This window comes from Pseudomassariella vexata (genome assembly GCF_002105095.1).
Source record: "Pseudomassariella vexata strain CBS 129021 chromosome Unknown BCR38scaffold_6, whole genome shotgun sequence".
Classification (NCBI taxonomy): Eukaryota; Fungi; Ascomycota; class Sordariomycetes; order Amphisphaeriales; family Pseudomassariaceae; genus Pseudomassariella; species Pseudomassariella vexata.
Window position 1 is genome coordinate 1,998,862 of NW_024467961.1, and position 19,095 is coordinate 2,017,956.

Here is a 19,095-nt window from a genome sequence, read left to right on the forward strand (position 1 = left end):
TTATCGGTAGTCATCTCATTGCCATCTGGAATCTTACGTATCTTCCATAGCCGCTCTGAAGTCTCGGGTATGAAGCCAAACATGCGTGATAAGATATCAGTTCCTAGCTGTAACCGAGGTTATAGGTGCATCTTTTCAGTGTTTGGTTTTGATCCAGAACCACCGATGAGTGTATTATTGTTCAGTAAGTTCCGGCGATGCTGCCCAAAGATGCGAGATGAACCTCTTTTATTTTGCGATTTCATTGGTCGCCTATCTCTCTATAACATGTTTCTAGTTTTGTTTCCCTAGATTCCTGTCCCGCGAGGATTAGTCGCAATTGTTAAAGAGATGATACGAGTGGAGATCGGCCTGTCTGTTGTTTGTAAGAAACGGTTTCGAAATATGTATACAGGGCTCATCCAGTACCGATCCAGAGACGCACTATAGGTCGGACATCATGATTTGACCTTGAGCATATCTAGATTCAGTTTGAATGCCCTTGCTCACGAGGCAAAAGGCTGGACTCGCACATCATGTAGTGACCAAGGGGCCAGGAACTTCGAGGTACATCTATGCATTGTGTATCTTCGGGTATCTCCAGCTTGCTCTAAATGTTTATGCCTGCGTCCAAACTTGTGTCCATGAAGAACTTCCCTCGCCTCGCCCTTGTGATTACACCTCCCTCGGCGGTTTTCCCTCGGCGGTTTTCCCAGCGTACCAAACCCAGCCGCGACCAAAGAGAAAAGTGTCACGGCTTTTACCCTAGCGTACCAAACCAAACAGAAACGAAGAATCAGTATCGCAGATGACGCCATAGCAATCTCTCTGGTACAAACATAATAATACACTATCCATGCCTCCGATGCAATCATTTCATCGCTTTCATGGTCACATCCCATCCTGTCCGAGTCACCTCGTCAGGAGCAAGACGTTCAAATGGTGGCATTACGCTAATACCCACCATGTCGCCTTGCTCGCCCACTGCCAATGTCAATGCGACTCATCTCCTCCATTAAAGCCCAATCCTCACCGTCGCCCCTGTTCATCCCCGGGGACGCCCCTAGGCCCCCGCTCATCAATGGAACCTTGGCCGGTATTGGGGGGCCGCTCATGCCGCTACGAGAAGCGCCTGGACTACCTCCGTAGTCATGATTATTCTCGTAGTCAAATGTGCTGGCTCGAACGAGGGCACGGGGTGGCGTGCTGTTTCGTTGGCGACTGGTCGCTGGTCCCAATGGGCTCGACCCTGCAGATACTGGAGCTGGCAGAGCTGACACGCGATGTGCCTTCTTCTGTAGCCGATTCCGGCCGGAGCTTGGAGGTGGCGATGGTTCTACCTCGTGGTTTATGTAGCTCGGCGGCGGGACTGCCGCCATCGACTGCGGCCTTGCCGCAATACGCAGCTGCCGCCTACCTGACGGTGGCATTGGCTGCGCTCCTGCTGGTGTGGGCCTTAACGGCTCTGGCTTCTGTTTAGGTTCTCTCGGCTCTGGTTCAGGCGCCCAAGTGTCCATTGGCAAGTGGTCGGAAGGGTCTACCTCCCGTCCGTCAGGGGTGACTATCTTGCCGTAGGCGTTCGTGTATTCGTTTGATTTGGAGGATTGTTTTGCAGATGAAATAGAGGGGTTCAGTTCATCGTACGAGTCAGGCCCAAAGGGGACACCAGATAGCCGCCTACCTTCTTCTCGCGGAGGCGGAGCCGGACTGACCGACTTTCGCTTTATGGTGTGGTTTGGATTGGGGCTGGTGGAGGGTCCCCGTGAGTTCCCAGCAGCCGGTGGGCCTGATGGGGTATTCGTTCCACTTGCGTATGCCCCAGGGCTGCCGCCATAGTTCCTTGAATGACTGGGATAATACCCGTGAGACGAAGATTGAGCTCCATAGTTGTTTGGTGGTTCGCTGTATTGCCTGCCTCTGGTTGGTGTAGTCGATTGAGGGGCAGGCTGTGTATACCTTCGCTCTTGTCGCCTGTCCTCGTGGAACCGAGTCGAAATTTCCATGGAGAGCGCTGGATCAACACCGGGAACCAGAGTAGCTGGAACTGGCGGCGCGTAGTTACGGGGAACCAGAGCCTGCGAGTTATCCATCTCACTGGTATCGGCCCCATAGGGATCAACCTGTCCCGTGTACGCGTTAGAGTACGAGTGGCTGGAGCCACCACGGGGGTAGTCCCTCGCAGCAATCATGGCGGTCGAAGACGAGTTACCAAAGTCGCTGGGATTCCCCCGGTCATAGTCCCTCGTAGCCACCATCGCGGTCGAAGGTGAGGTCCCGAAGTCGTTGGTATTTCCCCGGGCATAGTCCCTCGCCGCAACCATCGATGTAGACGTCGTAGCACCAAAATCAATGGAATTCCCCCGGCTATAATCCCTGGCGACACCGGATGAGACCGAGGTGCCGAAATCATTCGAGTTCCCATGGGCATAGTCTCTTGCACCATTGGGCGACGTCGACATCCCGTAATCAATTGAGTTGCCGCGCAGCGGCTCCCTTGCAGCCACGGGTGACGTCGAAATGGCGTACTCATTGGACCCATATGGCCTCTGCGTCTGTACAGTTGGCAGTGTGTACTGCGAGGCCGCAACACTTCCGCGTCCGCTCAAGTTCAGTGGCGCGGGACTGGCTCCCTGACTGAAATGCAACTCGTCCTCCATCTCTTGGCGAGAATTGCTGCGCCTGGACCGTGCATTTGGTGGTGTCCATGACTCTGGGACGTCCTCTACAGTTGGTTGCAAAGACCGTGGTGGGGTCTCCAGAGGAGAATCATGCAAGTGATGTTGTCTCACGACCACTTGGTCATTATGTGGCGAATCTCTGGGCACATCAGGCACCGAGTCGTAGGGTCGATATGTAGGACGCCCGGGATAATTCGATGAACTCGAGGGAGATGGCACTGACGAAATTGAGTATCGATGAGCTTCACTCCGCAAGACATCATGTCTCATTGGCATAGACGGATTGGCTTTGTGGGGGGACGTATCAAGGCTACCGCGATGCACCAACTCCTGGGAGCTGCCACTGTTGTTTCGTACTCTGTGGGCAGGTGGAGGTGGCGGGCGGTCATCATCTGGCATGATTTGTCGCTGCTGCAGAGCATGCGGCGAGGGCGATTCGAAAGTCAGCTGACCATGGTTGTAGGGGGTCCGGGACTCGGGCTCGTACGACTGAGGAAACGGTTCAGGATGATACTGGCGGTCGTCACCGTAGGTACTGAACTTTTCATTCGTGTCCAAGGACCGATGATGCTGTACATCTGGTCGGTGAGGAGGTGTCCTATACTGAGTGCCGTGATCAGGGGCCGGAGAGTAATGCTCAGGCTGATTGTATCGGGCAGGAGGTGGAGTGTTGTACTCGACGGCCTGTAGCGGAGATTGATTGGGGATGAAATTTGCTGCTGCTGCTGCTGCTGGACGCGACTGTGGCTTGGACGGAGTCTGTACTTGCTCAGGCGCGGGTGCGGTCTTAGGTGGAGGAGCACCAGCATGTTCAGTCCCAGGGTTGCTGGGCAAAGGCCGTCGCTTCACCGGGCTCCGTCCATTCTGCGATCCACTTGACCCATCAGCCTCGGCAACGGAAGCCACAGGTTTCGGTTTGGCCACGGGCTTTTCTGGTTTCGGCCGGCTGTCGTAGAACGTAACCTCAATCCGGACCTCGCCTGCATATTTGCCTTTGAAGTTCAGGGTCTGCCATTGATCGTTTTGACCTCCTCCTGGCACGATGACATCGCGTAAGTCTACCCAGGTTTCGCCGATGAGATCCGTCTTCTTGTCGTCATTGAAGATAGAAATCTTCAGCTGATAATAGTCCGGAGAGTCATGAACTGTGAATCGAAGCTCTTGGTCCCTGCACCGCGAACAAAGAAGTCAGACAAGGGCACTGTCCAGGGGTCGGGCAGGTGTGGATTCTTACCATTTGGGAGTTTGACCACCGCGAATATCTGTTGTCGTCTTCTTTGCTTCTTTCCCGAGTCTTGCTGCACAATACGGGTCTTGTTTGCCAATTGTCTTCCTGTTGGGTAGGTTCTTCGCACGATCCGCGATCAGAACCAAGGTACCAATTTCTGGACCATCGGCGCTCATGTCCGAGAAGATGCCCGCCGTGTGCATCCCGTTCAATGGGTTGGACATCTTTGTTTTGGCGGCCATCCTTTGCGGATCACCACAAGACCATCTGACCCTAACGCCGGCGACAACTTGGAGCACTGTCGGGTTGTCGGAGAAATGAAATGCGACGATTGTTGTTATTGTTGACGTCGACCGTTGTGGGAACCCGGCTTCAGCTCACTAGGCGGTGGAGCCGTGATCCAATGTTTTGTTGATATTTACGTCGATCCAGCTAGCTTCCCGCGCACCAAAGCTGGAATATTTGGAATGACGATGATCAGTGAAGAAGTGTTGCAAATGACATGCAATTAAGAAAAATGAGAGGCAACTGCACTTCAACCAGTGCTAGATATCTAGGCAAATGCGCTGGATTGCGACAGACGAGAAGCAGAATGATTTGCAAGTTGGCAATTGGCGACTAGAATCTACTGCAATTGGGGGCCCGGATGCATGTGTACGAAGTTGCCGGTGGCTGGAGGAATCAGCTTTGGAAGTAACGAGGTTGGGGTGGTGGGTTGTTCGCAGGGATTGCCCCTCATGTGGGCTAGCCGGGCCTTGTTTAGCGGGGAAACCGCATGAGGCACCAATGAAAGCTCGGTAAGCGGGCTTTAGATCTGCTCGCTTGTTCCCTCCTGGCTAATTCTGCCCACAAGTCTGGAGCTATCTCTGTTTCGCGTTCCCTTCTGGGCTGAGATTATGAGTCGCTACGACTATTCGGAGTAGGAGTGGGACGTTGATGTCGGTAATTGTACGTGTGACGCCGACGATTAGATGAAATTCTTTCATCGCGTCTTCAATAGTCGACCGTCAACCTCGTTTCGAAACCCGCTCTAATGCTCGATTAATCGGGTGCCTGACGCGTCCCATTGAGGCGCAATGCCAGGAACGGCGTACCAATGACGTTCGGTTTGAGTGTGTTAACAGAAAACGCAATTCTGGGAAACTTGTCCAGCAAAACAAGAATTGCGCCATACAATGGGGAAAGCCCCGTAATTGATCGGAGATGTGTCTCGTCGATGTGGACTATTCTTGCAGGAAATACTCTGCATCTTCCACCCTTGCTCTGAGGCTGCAAGTGTCATAGGTCGCAGCGAGGAGCTGTCGAGGTATTCGTACTAGTAGGCTGATCGGCACCCGTCTTCCCCAGTATTCCGGATGCATACGAAGTACGCGGCGTCTGAAGTCGAAGCTTGGTCCACGTCAGCTCAGATTGGAGAATCGCATGAAGTATGTTTCAGAGTCAGCTCGCGGTTGAAGGCATAGCTGCTTTTTGAATCGCAGAATTCTTCCCCGGCTTGGACACAATCCCTTGCACGAAGTTTCCTCGAGTTCGATTGCTAGTGTTTACTGCGGATCCAGGATCACACATGCTCCACTGAAAATGCCATAGGGTCGCGATTGGACTAAAACCACTCTAGGCTGTTTATTCTCTCAGCGGAATGACTATTGAGGTTTTCCTAAAAGTATGCACGTTACAATTCCAATTGGGCGTAAGATTCTACCTATTTGCAGGAACTTCCGAGACGAGATGAAACAATTCGTATAGAGGTGACAGAATTATTCAAACGCAAACTACATTATCAACACAAGACTATGGAGAAGTTAATGTGATAGGTGTAATGGGTCGGTCGAATGCTTACCGACTTGATAGTTTCACTGCATAACAATTAAAATCTTGCTTTATTGAAAATAATCTACAAGATCACAACTTTGAAGTTGGTTTCATAATAGAATTAGGTAAACATTTTATTTCGCGCCTAATATAGTGTGATGTAAAACGTTGGAGCTGTGAGTCACAAGTATCTATTTCAGCTTAACCACACATCATTACATGTCATCGAGGCGCTCTTTGGCATTCTGCTTAGCCTCCTCCGATACATTAGGATTATTCATGGTGCTGGAAAGTGTCAACTTCTGAAAGTGCAGCATAGTCAGTAATGTACTCACGCCTTAAGTCCACCAGCAACATTATTTGGGTTTTTCTCCTCATTATCCCCAGCCTTGGGAACTTCATCCAAATTAGTTACAGTTGCATAAAGATGTGTAAGAGACGTACCATCTCCACCATTGAACTCCTGGTCAAGCACTTCCTTGGAGTGCTGCTTGCTCTCTTCCGAAGAATTGGGGTTCTTCAGGTTAGCCTTGTGGCCACCAGCAACTTGAGCATCGGTAGGCATTTTGATGTTTAATTCACGAATGTGTGATACAAAGATGAATGTTACTACTGCGTTGTTGTTAGGTCGGGAGGAGGGTTGATCATTGAGGAACATCGTTGACTACGCTGGAATCATGCCAGTCTTTATAGGAATTATTTCTGGGCTATACAGGCAGAAAAATCTCATGTCTAGTCCCTTTTTGTCAGCTGAAGAAGCACCAATCTACTCACCATATCCCAGATTCTCTTGGCAATGACGATTTCTGGGCTAAGTCATCTATCACTGTGCCACTCTGAAGGCAGAAACCTGCGACTTGTCGTCGTTTGACACTAGTGTGTATCTGCGAACAAAGAACCTTGCGAATGGGGTCGACGGTTGCTACACGGCCAGGTACCTGGTTAGCTGGCAGAATTGCAAAGTCATGACGTCTGTGAAGTTGAAGTTTGATTTTACCCCTGGGCTGGCACCGGACACACAGATAAGGTGAACTAGGGGGCCCGGAGAGGTCCCTCCGTGGTGCAGATCAAATCCGGGGAAATCCCACGTGCATAAGACTTCCACCTAATTCTTGAGTTCAGCCTCATGACATGGGCTACATCTGACGACGCAAGATCAATGACGAGCACAGTATGTAGAGCATACAAGCTGGAATTGTAAATTCCACATCTTTACCCTGAAATGGGAAGTGTAATCTGTGCTGCGTCTTTGGCCAGATAGGTATCAATAAGGCACTCATCTCCACAGGGGACTTGGCTAATGGCATCCTACTCTGTCAACGAATAATGAGGTTTCCTTCCGACACTTCTGACCTGTGAATACCCAGAAAAACAGCAAGCCTGGTCGGTAGAGTGGCAACAAATGGCAATATGCTCAAATATGTGTTCGCGTTTGCAGACCACTTGGTCCGCCGATGGGGCGCTCGGCATCTAGACTATGTCGTGCTCTTTGAACCTAAATTTTGGCATCATAAGATATCGGAATTAGGTGTTTCCCTATATTCTACTTGAGGGGCTTCCCGAGGAGCGCTAGTCCTGATGGAATCGAAAATGCCATTTCGGGAAGACCGCTTCCTGCGATTACCTGGTGTTTTCAAATGTCAATGATGTAAGTCCAGAAGCACGGACAAGCACTTGCACTTTGGGGATGGTCTTGAACTAGAGAAAGAGCATCAAGGAATGCAACTGACATACCACCATTTAGGTTGTTCACGTTTGCAGAGGACAGTGTCGTTCAACTTATGATGCGTCCGCTCGAGACATCGTTGATGACCAAACGGATTTGGAACCCAATTGGATTGTAACTTGCCTTTCGTGTGTCTCTGGGCTTCATTACGTTGCAGTTTTACGATAAATTCAAGAGATGATGGTGCAAAGACCAAGAGTAGTCATGTTGAGCCGCGTAAGTGTTAGCGCATCCAGACAAGCAGCGGCCAAATAAATGCGGCGCCGCAAGTAACTCCAGCCACTTGAGGCTGAGCATTGAGATCTGGCAGCGGCTTGGAACGACGACAATTCAAATCAACATCACTCCATGTCGTCGGATATAACATGGAACCTGTTGCGAAAATGTCCACCACAACGCCTTCTCCAGATACTGATCCGCAACCGCCAGCCGTCAACTATGTAATTGGATTCCTGCTGGTCGGGATAGCCTGGGGACTCACCACCCCGTTCATCCGCCGGGCCGCCAAAACCCATAACCCAGCACCGCATCCGATCATGGACAGACCAGATGTGAAAAACAACTGGTCCAAAAACAAGTTGTTTGGTGCCTTCTTTTCCGTCATGGACCTATTGAAGAACCCGAGATACGCGATACCGCTTTTGATCAATCTCACGGGGAGCATCTGGTTCTTCCTTCTCATTGGAAAAGCTGGTGAGTTGACTCCATCGAGATGGATGCGTCGGGTTTCGCTAAAATGAATTGTAGAACTGAGCTTGACGGTCCCGATTGTCAATACTTTAGCTTTTCTCTTCACTGTACTCGGCGATTGGTGGGTCGAGAAGAAAGTTATTAGCAGAGGTACAGTAACTTCGAAATTCGCATACCTAATGACCTGACTAAGTTGGCTGCAGATACTTGGATTGGAATGGTCCTGTCGATCTGTGGGATCGGTTTATGTGTTCATAGCAAGACAGGCTAATATTGTTACCTTCATGGTATCCTACAAAACATGACCACCTCTGAACAGGGTACACGTTATATAGACATTCCTGTGCAGTTTAGGAGCATTGCAAAAGTTCAGTTTCCATAAAATCCATCATGGTGATAATAACGGACCTCAAGTTTTCAACAGGACCACTTACAGGGCCAGCTTTTACAGACAATTTACAAGCAAGTGACGCATGGTGGACATGACATGTTCTGTTGCCAAACGATCGGAGCCATAGCTCGGGGCTTAGTGTGATGTCTCGTACTCTGGCCACGAGTTCTTCTGTCCGGGAGCCCGCTATGATCTTCCGCACTGTGACTGAGTTTAGACTTGGGTCCATGAGCTCTTCACAACAGATGAAGCGTGTCGTTCACTAAGACTCCCTGGGGTGGCGGCAAACCGGTATTTTTCTCTTCTCCGCCATGGACAACATCGAAGCGTATTCCTCGAGGAACTGATCGAGTGAGGAATCGAAATCTGTGTCTTTGGTCAGCTTTGATTCCGTCAACAGTTCTTCGGGATGCATACCCTTCGTTATGAGTGTCACATGTTTGACGCTTAAGTTCTTTCTGTGCTGTAACTTGCCGCTGCGACGAGATACAAGGTCTTGCTTTTCGCCCCTTCTCTGATGATTCTGATGAGTTCCGGATCCACCTCCATCTTTTCCCAAGGCTCGATTCTTGCAGCTGCAATAGCTCATCCGGCTTTGGCGAGAGCGACTTGACTTGTCTACATGCTTTGCTGATGATGATGCAATCTCAGTAGGTTGGTTTGAATGGCGGTTTTCCCGTGCTTACATGATCGGGCCGGAAGCTCGCCCGACTCGGTATCGAATCCGTCTTCTCTACAATATCTGGATAGGGGTTGCCGGAAGCGATGCCATCTGACGGTTTCATGGTCGTAGACGCAGCGCCAATTACTGAGGGATTACAGGCCATCCTGCAAGAGTCATCGGCATTTTTATGTGGATAAGATGAGTAGTTCTGTTCAAAGAGTGTAGTGTTGGCTGGTATTGGCATGCTTGATGTAGTTGAAGAAATCTCAACTCTGTGTACGACAATGGGTCGTAGATTATACCGGATTAGAGAACACGAAAATACTAAGACTTCGTTAGCGACAAAATTAGGGCGCAGACAACCATGAATAGAGAGCTATGGCAGTTTCTGTGACTTCATGGCTTTCCTGTAGAGTCGGTCCCGCGTTGCTGGGGAGAGGGAGGATGTCGAAGTTAGGGCAGGGCATGGGGTGCCAGGAACTCTGGATGATAAGACATATTCTGTTTGTCTCGAAAACATCAAGTTATCTGGTGCTCTACTGATCTTCTGTACCTGAACGTGTAGCCGAATTGGTTTATAAATTACCCGAGAGATTCCGAGTACTTGGGAGTGGATCAAAGGGGACGCAGCTTGATAATATGGATTTGGCGAACTATTAGCCCCATGGAAAGTGGTACAAACACCATTTCTATATACGCCTGGGACCTTTGATAGTTAAGACACAGGCAAAAATAGAAGCGATTCGGTACCTCCATTCTATCGCATAAGATAGCAGGGACCACATTGCTTTGGGTTTGGGGGTACTCAGACAAGGGAACCTGGTACTTCGTGCTCTTCCCATCTGAGCACTAAAAACGTAGGCTAGAGTCATCGATATATTGTCTTTTTCTCCATTAGATTGTTATCAATCCATATCTCATACGCCGGGTCTCATTGGAGTATGTCTACTGTTTGCTTGAGGCGTTGCTATTGCCGTACTACCTAGTACAAGCACCCTTTACCATGGCTTAAAAATGGGCTTGCCTCAGTCACTTTGTTTAACTATTCCCTCTCGCACTCCACTCACTCCATGTTGTTGCGGCCCAATTGCCACCAATAGCCTGGGCGTGACAAGGACACATGTCATATTATTCTTTCATATCTAGCTGCCTCCGAAGCCCTATTCATACGACCAACTGCATGACTAGTCTTTGAGGTTGATATAGAGAAAGGACTGCAATAAATTATGCTGGTGGGAGAAATATAATAAGAGAACCAGAGTTATACAAACCCAAAATCCAGTCACTGAAGCTATGTCGTAATATCAGAAGGTGTAAGCAACTAGCCAATCAGCATAGCCCTCCCTTCAAATCGAGGATATGTTTAATATATCCTTGACTCACATGCCTAGCTAGGGATTCTGTAGATCCTGCAGGGTCGGTTGTGAAGGGGCTGGGATTATTGTGTATCCCTTTTCGGTCCTTGGGTCATGGACTACAGGTAGATAAAATGTGCAATAATTGGCAATGGCCGATTGTCTCAAACTTCCCGTCATCTCATCATGAACTTGATGGTTAGCTCATCTCAGAACACGGGCTCTTGGCCCTAAATCGGATGGGCGGTCCGAACCGCTTTGACGTAAAAAGTGTCCGACGCATGTTTGCATTCCTGTTGAAGAACCATGGGTCGTACATACGAGTTTGTGACCCAGTCCGGTGTACACAGCTGTGGGCTGACCGAGCGCGGTGTGTAACACGGAAAAGGGTATGCTTGCGGTGCAGAGATCCCGATGATGTAACATGGACATTCTCTACAACCAACACGAACCTGACACGATTTGAGTTACCCAGATGTCGTGAGTCGGTAGGTTAAAGTTAAGTTGAATGAAGAGTTGCAAACGTTCAGTATCTCCTCCGCGCCGGCCCGTGTTATCGGGTGAATAGCAAACTCAAAATTGAGGGTGCCGGCAAGCCGGAGGCGGCGTATAACTTAAAGCGGGTCCAAGTAAGCCGAAAGTAGGATTCCGATCATCCCATCAAAGCCCCTTAATATACCGCTATGCTCTTGTTGATTCCGCATTGCGAATGGATCAGCGCATTAGATTCATTTAGGCAGAGAATAACTTGGCGCGCCTATGTTTCACCAATACAACCAATGGCGCTTCCCTCAGCTACCCGGCACAGGGATGGCATTGGCATTTCTTTAGCCAGAATGATGCAACCTCGTGGAGTTTGCTCCACCGGATGTAAACACTTTTCGCCAACAATGTGGAATGTCACGGGCAGTAAGCAACGTTGGACGCCGTATTGGCAGCCGCCAAATAGAATCTATGCGCAGATCAAGATACAACAGGGAACTATGTAAATAAGTAGTCCATGGTTTCCTCTCCTTTGTTCATGTATTAGACGCCACACCCAGCTTTCAACGTACCTTGTGTAAATACTACAATCCGGATTTTCAATCTATGAATACTTAATTTTGACTCATAAATATTGCCGAGATGCGTATCACTTCCGTCTTCGCGGTCCTGGCGGCCGCCGTCTCGGCCAGTCCTTTCCCGATGATGATGACCATCGAGGCCACCGATGACTATTCGTGGGACATCATAAACTGGGATTCAGGCTGTACTGGCAGCGGTTGCTTCTACAGTAAGCTCGAGCATCAGACCAAACCACGTTCAACTGCTAACACCATGTTGTTAGGCTTCAACATCACCGGCGAGGCTTCCACCGTTTCACGACCTCCGAAGCCAGCGTTCTTCGCAAACTGTGCTGGTGAAATCGAAGGCGCACCATACCGACTGTGCACCCTCTACGATGACAGCACAGTAGCCCGCCGGGTTGCTGCCAAGCTCCTCCCTGTCAACAGCACGGGAACTGGAGCCCATATTCAAGTCAGCTACCAATATGTTGACTTGGCGACGCCAACAACTTTTTGGAATTTCACGGGGAAGGCCAACACAGTCTATAATCAGTTTACGGGCCCTTGTCTCAACTTCACCATCACTCCCGACACGATTTGGGGCGTTGCATAAATGGCTATATCGTCGAGGAACCGTTGAGTAGGATGTGAGGTGTAAAGACGTAATTGTGAATACTTGGGACCGTTATCTGCACGGATTTGGACACTTGTACGACGGACGAAAACCTCTTTTGTCGAAAAATTGAAGTTGAGTTACCAAAATGGAAGGGTCAAAGTGGCCCATGAGATCAACTGACGGAAGATATTGGGATGATAAATGTACAGTTATCGCCGTGGAGGCAAGAGGACTTTAGGTTAAAGGTGTTTTTCGATTGGGATGAAGCCCAATGTATTGAGCGTCTGATCTTGGTCATCTGAAGCTTGTCCTACGTACCGTGTAATCAAACATGAAGACTGTAACAATATTCCAAAAGGCCAGGAAACACGAATGAGACTTATATTTAATTTGTCTTTCCCCGTGAAGTCAGATATTCACTTCCGATCTTAAGCTTCGAGGCAGTTGTGTCTTACATGCAGTCAATGTCCATATCTCGATGCTGGCCCAATCTTGGCTTGACAACAAGGAAGACAGAAATGTCTTGACGAGGCATAATACTGCGATTCGCTTTACGGCTCTCAGGTAATCGAACTGCTCTTGGTGCCCAAGATGAGATCGGCAGATGCTAAAATCGTCATGTCGCAATAAATAATTGAATAGAGGCTGCCTGGAGGCCTTACGCGTATTGTGGCTGGTGACTGGGTGCAGGGATAATCTGAGGTCAAATTGGGCTTGGGCCAGGGCTCATAGGGTCTAGCTTGGCCTTGGCAGTTACCTGCGTCATACAGCTGCTCCTGATCGCTCTTTCTCTCCCAAGCGCCCCGCCAACATTCTGGTTGTTGAAGATTATTTTGTACCTCCAACGAGGCAAACACCACGAGGCTCATCAGCACAACGAACGAAACGCTCGTTGTTACCTGAATCGCCCAGCCCAGACTTACGTCTTCCCTTCAACATTTCCCGAAGGCAACAACTTCACTTCGATTTGAATGACTGCGAGGAGCATTCGTGTAACGAACCCGCGCCGAGCAGATCGCCTCTTGCAATTCTACCAAGCCTTTCTCATCAGCCAATTCTAATTCCGCCATCATGAATGTGTTAAAGCTTCAGAGGTAAGTCGCAATCATGGTTGAATCATGGCGTCAAAGATCTGACAACGGTGGGCAATGGGCAGAAAATTTCCCCAGTTCCAGCAGGGCGACATATTCGCGCTGACCGACGCCTTCCGGAAGCTCGACGTCGACGACAAGGGTTATATCGAGGAGGCCACGGCCATCAAAGCGACGCAGCAGAGCGAACGCCAGCCATACGATGTCGTCAGACAGGCGTTGAAGGAAGTCGAGCTTGATTCTTCGCGACGAGTCGAGCTTGAGGATTATGTTGGGGTGTGTAGTACAATGTTGTCACCGACTTGTGCTCGGGTTAGCTCGGTGCTATATGCTAACGTGTTGTCCTAGCTCGTTGCCAAACTTCGCGACTCGTCTCCCGCGCAAAAGCGCATGAATACTGGCGGCGCTGCGCCGTCATCTCCAGCTGGTATTGTGTCGCAAAGAACAGGAGGCGGGCATGTCTCCAAAGGGAGTATTGGCAAGATCCATGTTCAAGGATCCAATGCCAATATCACCCACACAATCAATGAAGATGAGCGGACCGAGTTCACACGACACATCAATGCCGTTCTGGCCGGCGACCCGGATATTGGCGCCCGGTTGCCATTCCCCACTGACACGTTCGAGATGTTCGACGAGTGTAAAGATGGTCTCGTCCTTGCCAAGCTCATCAACGACAGTGTTCCGGACACCATCGATGAGCGTGTCATGAACGTTCCAGGGAGGAAGATCAAGAAGCTAAACGCCTTCCATATGACGGAGAACAACAACATCGTTATCGAGTCCGCCAAGGGTATTGGATGCTCCGTGGTGAACATTGGCAGCGGTGATATTATCGAGGTGAGAGAACACTTGATTCTCGGTCTGATTTGGCAAATTATCCGGAGAGGTCTCTTGGGCAAGATCGATATTAAGCTACACCCGGAGTTGTACCGACTTCTGGAAGAGGATGAGACGCTTGAGCAGTTCTTGCGCCTGCCTCCGGAGCAGATCCTGCTGCGGTGGTTCAACTACCATCTCAAAGCCGCCAACTGGCCACGCCGAGTTAACAACTTCTCCACCGACGTGAAAGACGGAGAGAACTACGCGGTGCTGCTGGCCCAAATCGGTCACGAGTATGGCTGCAGTCGAGCCCCCTTGCAGACCCGTGACTTACTGCAAAGAGCAGAACTAGTGTTGCAGGATGCTGAAAAGCTCGAATGCCGCAAGTTCTTAACCCCTACTTCCCTCGTTGCTGGAAACCCCAAGCTCAACCTTGCTTTCGTCGCCAACTTGTTCAATACTCATCCATGCCTGGATCCCATCACTGAGGAAGAGAAACTGGAGGTTGAGGATTTCGACGCCGAGGGAGAGAGGGAAGCCCGAGTCTTCACCTTGTGGCTCAATAGTCTCGATGTCCAACCCGCCGTCCAGTCATTCTTCGACGATCTGTGTGATGGTACCATTCTGCTGCAGGCCTACGACAAAGTCATCAAGGGCTCTGTTAACTGGCGACACGTTAACAAGCGCCCGGCTCATGGGGGCGAGGTGATGCGATTCAAGGCAGTCGAGAACACGAACTACGTTATCGAACTGGGAAAACAGAATGGCTTTTCGCTCGTAGGCATTCAGGGCGCCGACATCACGGATGGGCAGAAGACTCTTACGCTGGGTCTCGTATGGCAGCTCATGAGGAAGGACATCACCTTGACTCTAGCGGCACTTGCACAACGCCTGGGAAAGCGGGAGATCACGGATTCCGAGATGGTGCGGTGGGCGAACGGCATGGTGAAGAAGGGTGGCCGTACGTCTACCATTCGATCGTTCAAAGATCCTGGCATTGCAACAGGTGTCTTTTTCCTGGATGTGCTTAACGGCATGAAGAGCAGCTATGTCGACTACGATCTGGTTGCAACTGGCCAGACCGAGGAGGAGGCGTACATGAACGCCAAGTTGAGTATCAGTATTGCCAGAAAGATGGGTGCGACTATCTGGCTGGTGCCCGAAGACATTTGCCAAGTACGCAGCAGACTGGTGACCACTTTCATTGGTAAGAATGATTCCCCCAAAGACCCGAATTTACGGAACCCTTTCGTACTAACAATGGCTGCTAGGCTCCTTGATGGCAACCCATGAGAAGATGCAGTAGACTGTTGTTGATGGATTCCCTTGTCGTTTTGGAGATGGCGGCCCAGAATAACTGGAAAAGTCTTCGGTTTCTCGTGTACGCAGTTCTGAATTTGTACCGTCTTCAAATTATTGTTGGGCTGCCCACGGCTCTTAGATGCAGCCTGCAATTGATTCATTGTTATTGACAACCAACTTGGTACACTAACTAGAGTGCCGTGTAACTCTGGCAATTTGATGCACACCTCGCGCCAGTACTTGAGTCGGGTTGACTATAAATATATGCCAAGCCGCAGCAGCGAAGTAGCGTGCCCCCACTAACGTAAGTTCATGTGATTGCCCCAACCAGGAGCTCCCCTGTTTATTGATGCAATATGGTTATGATTTTGGCCTGGCGAGGTAATGTGGGTAATTTTCCTCGGGGCTGCATTGAGTGGTATTTTTCTAGATCTGACATGCGTGATGTGATCTCAGCCCAGCTGTTCCGAGCTTGCCGTTGGTCTTCCAGGCACGGTCGGAGAGCGGCCAAGTTCGACGACATATAAAACAGAAGTACCGAATCACAGTGGTCCCATGCTACCCACCACGCCAAGGTGACGTCTAAATGGAGCCTTGCCGTGGAGCCCGAGCAGACAACCCATCGCCCATTTATATCTCGTAGGAATTGCTTCGAAATTGGGCCACGGCTACGATTCACTTTGTCGAGCCTTTTGTCGTATGACACAGAGTCTGGCGCAAAACCAATCTTTTCGCCGGCAAGGATGATTGCCGCCGGTTAAGCGAATCTAACGTTGCACGACGTTATTACCAGCTCTTTGAGAGAAGACACATAAGCTTCCTGCGATATCATTGACATCGTCCTTTCTCAGACTTATGAAAGAAGGAATCGGCTATGGAGGAGGCTACGATGTCCAACGCGCATGATTCAGCCTCAGCAGAAGCCCACAGGGCTAAGCAGACCGAAAGACGCGGGTCAAGGCATGCCGGAGCGCTGGCGGAAGCCATGGCGAACGCCAGCCGGAGTTTAGACCAAACGTCTGAAAGCACAAGCGGAGAAGATTACGACGATGAGCAGCGGCGGCGGCAACGAAGGCGACCGTCCGTGTCGGTGCGCCTATGCCGCGCGCCAAAGCAAGCTCACGTCTATGACAGCTCAGCCATAGACACGCCAGAGATCGTGCCAACGGATGGGGGCGCCAGCGCTGACTCGACCGACGCGGACTACATGCATCCTTTGGGCACATCCAGATCCGATTCTTCGGGTGAAAAGATCAAGAAGACGTATGTCATCGCTTCGGACGACACCGAGCTGAGGGAGATTTTGAAGCGGGGGCTAGAACGCGTACAGTCATCCTGCAATGAAAACCCCCGTTCTTGTATTAACGCGGAACCATAGGAAAAAGAGAAGAGACAGCCGTCTCGCGGTAGGGAAAAGCTTCGAGATATGGTTTTCACTCGGCAGTTTTCGACGTTCGACAGGCAGAACCAAGATGCGGCCAAGAGCCTGTTTCACGGCTTCTACGTGCTGTTTTGGATTTCGGTTTCATTTTCCATTGTCAAGATGGCGACTGACAATTGGAGGAAGACGGGGAGTCCACTGGGGACTAACGAGATTATGAAGTCGATGTTTCGGAGAGATGGTAAGTTCTTGAAGTCTGTGGTTATTTCCCACGCCGAGTTCCAGTGCCTTCTCATTTGTCAGGCTCTTGGATAATGATGCTGATTTGCCGTTAGTCGCTGTGCTATTTGCATCAGACGGTGTCATGTGTGGTATAACCGGCTTAGGCTGGATACTGCAGAGACTCGTACTTAAAGGCTGGATCCACTGGGGTAGGACGGGTTGGATTATACAAAATGTGGGCACGAAGACACTTCTCCGTACGAACCATGGGAGAGTTGACTAACGCAGTGCAATCAGATATGGCAAACAATCTTCATCGGCGGAGTCGTCGGCCTCACCTTGATAAGAGATTGGCCATGGACGCATACCGTATTTTTCGTGTTACACGGAATTGTCATGTTGATGAAGCAACACTCTTACGCATTCTACAACGGCTACCTCTCCACCGTCTTTAAAAAACACCAACAACTTCTGTCAAGGTTAAAGCAGCTGGATAATATCTCACCAGTCACTTCCCCCTCCACAACGAAGCCCCCCCCTTCGGATCTTTCCGTCTCTCATCTGTCCCATCGCCCCTCAGCCGCCGAGTACCGAGACCGCCGCCTGTCCGTCTCCAAAAACGTCAGCGACGGCGACTTGGAGCAAATCTCCCACGCCATTGACTCGGGGTCACCCCTCGACATGGACCAAGTCCAAGTCTTCGAACGCATCATCAAGTGGGAGATCGACGCCCTGACGGAAGAGCTGAAAGGCAAAGCCACGAATCCGACGCACTTCTACCCGCGCAACCTGACCTTTTTGAACCACTACGAGTACATCGTCTTGCCCACCGTGGTCTACGAGCTCGAGTACCCCCGCTCTGATAGTATCAACTGGCTGTATGTGGCCGAGAAGGGCACCGCAGCCCTTGGCGTCGTATTCGTAATGATCATGGTTTCCCAGAGTTTTATATACCCCGTTGTTATGCGAGCTGTCATGATGAAGGAAAATGGGTGGTCTACGGCCGCGCGGTTCAGGGAGTTTCCCTGGATTTTGAGCGATTTGGTGTTTCCATTTATGCTGGAGTATTTGGTAAGTCTTAGTCCAAAGAATCAGTCTAGGTTGATCATGGCTCGTGGTGGCTGACGATCATTATTATTCCTATAGCTTGCCTGGTACCTCATCTGGGAAACGGTCCTCAACTTCCTGGCAGAGCTTACGCGTTTCGCGGACCGAAGCTTTTACGATGCTTGGTGGAATTCCGGTAAGCTCCTCACTACCATCCCCGTTTCATTCCCTTCGAAGAATGCTTCTGCTCACTCAAATCCAGTATCCTGGGACCAATTCGCCCGCGACTGGAACCGCCCCGTGCACAACTTCCTGCTGCGGCACGTCTACCACAGCTCCATTTCGTCCATGCGCGTTAACAAGCACACGGCGACCCTCATCACGTTCTTTCTGTCCGCCTGTATCCACGAGCTCGTCATGTGGTGCATTTTCAAGAAGCTTCGCGGATACCTATTAATGCTGCAGATGTGCCAGCTTCCGCTCGTGAGGCTGAGTCGTACCAGGTGGCTCAAGAATCAGAAGACGTTGGGAAATATGATTTTCTGGGTGGGTATTTTCACGGGACCGAGTTTGTTGTGTAGTTTGTACTTGATTCTTTGAGTGTGGGGGCAAGGAAAAGAGGGTGGAATGGGACGGGCGGATATGGTTGGACATGGCGTTCGAACGGGCAGCTCATTACTCTGTGAGAAAAGAAAGGTAGTCTCATGACGGGAGAATACTCCGAGTTCAGGCTCATATCGTATGCAGTTTTGGCCCTGGGCCACAATGGCAATCCTAATTGATTGGAGCCACAGCATTATGCTCGAGCGTTATGGATGAGCGGAAACTGGAGGACTGGTAAAGTTGATACAACAGATTCATGTAAGTAAAACCTCGTCTCGCTGAGTTGGGGTCTTTCATCATCCATGACTGCTTCGCGTTCTCTATCCAAACCGTAGATACTCGCTTCAAAGCACTGAGTACTGCATGCCGGGACGCATGTTACAGCAACTGTAAGCGGTCTATATACGCAGGGGTTGCTCGAGGGTAGCGCCGCTCATAGGGG

The 19,095-nt window shown here is 50.3% G+C and overlaps 6 protein-coding genes across 6 annotated transcripts; 4 read left to right on the forward strand and 2 right to left on the reverse strand.

Annotated features, from left to right (window-relative positions):
* Positions 1 to 469: 469 nt before the first annotated feature.
* Positions 470 to 4,564, reverse strand: BCR38DRAFT_465809 (uncharacterized protein). Its single transcript, XM_040862713.1, has 2 exons — positions 3,892 to 4,564; positions 470 to 3,825 (listed from the first exon to the last, which is right to left on the reverse strand). The coding sequence occupies exons 1-2, from the start codon at positions 4,125 to 4,127 to the stop codon at positions 933 to 935; spliced, it is 3,129 nt and encodes a 1,042-aa protein (XP_040716486.1). The 5' UTR covers positions 4,128 to 4,564; the 3' UTR covers positions 470 to 932.
* A 1,275-nt stretch (positions 4,565 to 5,839) lies between these two features.
* On the reverse strand, positions 5,840 to 6,340 carry BCR38DRAFT_368560 (conidiation protein 6). The gene is made up of 3 exons (XM_040857258.1): positions 6,142 to 6,340; positions 6,033 to 6,093; positions 5,840 to 5,982 (listed from the first exon to the last, which is right to left on the reverse strand). The coding sequence occupies exons 1-3, from the start codon at positions 6,260 to 6,262 to the stop codon at positions 5,913 to 5,915; spliced, it is 252 nt and encodes an 83-aa protein (XP_040716487.1). The 5' UTR covers positions 6,263 to 6,340; the 3' UTR covers positions 5,840 to 5,912.
* A 1,466-nt stretch (positions 6,341 to 7,806) lies between these two features.
* On the forward strand, positions 7,807 to 8,384 carry BCR38DRAFT_341813 (uncharacterized protein; the record flags this gene model as incomplete). Its single annotated transcript, XM_040855897.1, has 3 exons — positions 7,807 to 8,116; positions 8,171 to 8,263; positions 8,317 to 8,384. 3 exons carry the CDS (start codon positions 7,807 to 7,809, stop codon positions 8,382 to 8,384), a joined length of 471 nt encoding a protein of 156 aa, XP_040716488.1.
* A 2,844-nt stretch (positions 8,385 to 11,228) lies between these two features.
* On the forward strand, positions 11,229 to 12,388 carry BCR38DRAFT_195487 (uncharacterized protein). The gene is made up of 2 exons (XM_040854044.1): positions 11,229 to 11,796; positions 11,851 to 12,388. Exons 1-2 carry the CDS (start codon positions 11,649 to 11,651, stop codon positions 12,180 to 12,182), a joined length of 480 nt encoding a protein of 159 aa, XP_040716489.1. The 5' UTR covers positions 11,229 to 11,648; the 3' UTR covers positions 12,183 to 12,388.
* A 578-nt stretch (positions 12,389 to 12,966) lies between these two features.
* BCR38DRAFT_432488 (actin-bundling protein) lies at positions 12,967 to 15,739 on the forward strand. The gene is made up of 4 exons (XM_040860188.1): positions 12,967 to 13,279; positions 13,342 to 13,552; positions 13,625 to 15,305; positions 15,370 to 15,739. Exons 1-4 carry the CDS (start codon positions 13,257 to 13,259, stop codon positions 15,402 to 15,404), a joined length of 1,950 nt encoding a protein of 649 aa, XP_040716490.1. The 5' UTR covers positions 12,967 to 13,256; the 3' UTR covers positions 15,405 to 15,739.
* A 646-nt stretch (positions 15,740 to 16,385) lies between these two features.
* BCR38DRAFT_341829 (MBOAT family protein) lies at positions 16,386 to 18,650 on the forward strand (the record flags this gene model as incomplete). The annotated part of the gene is made up of 6 exons (XM_040855900.1): positions 16,386 to 16,724; positions 16,779 to 17,022; positions 17,117 to 17,238; positions 17,301 to 18,074; positions 18,150 to 18,246; positions 18,313 to 18,650. The coding sequence occupies 6 exons, from the start codon at positions 16,386 to 16,388 to the stop codon at positions 18,648 to 18,650; spliced, it is 1,914 nt and encodes a 637-aa protein (XP_040716491.1).
* Positions 18,651 to 19,095: the final 445 nt, after the last annotated feature.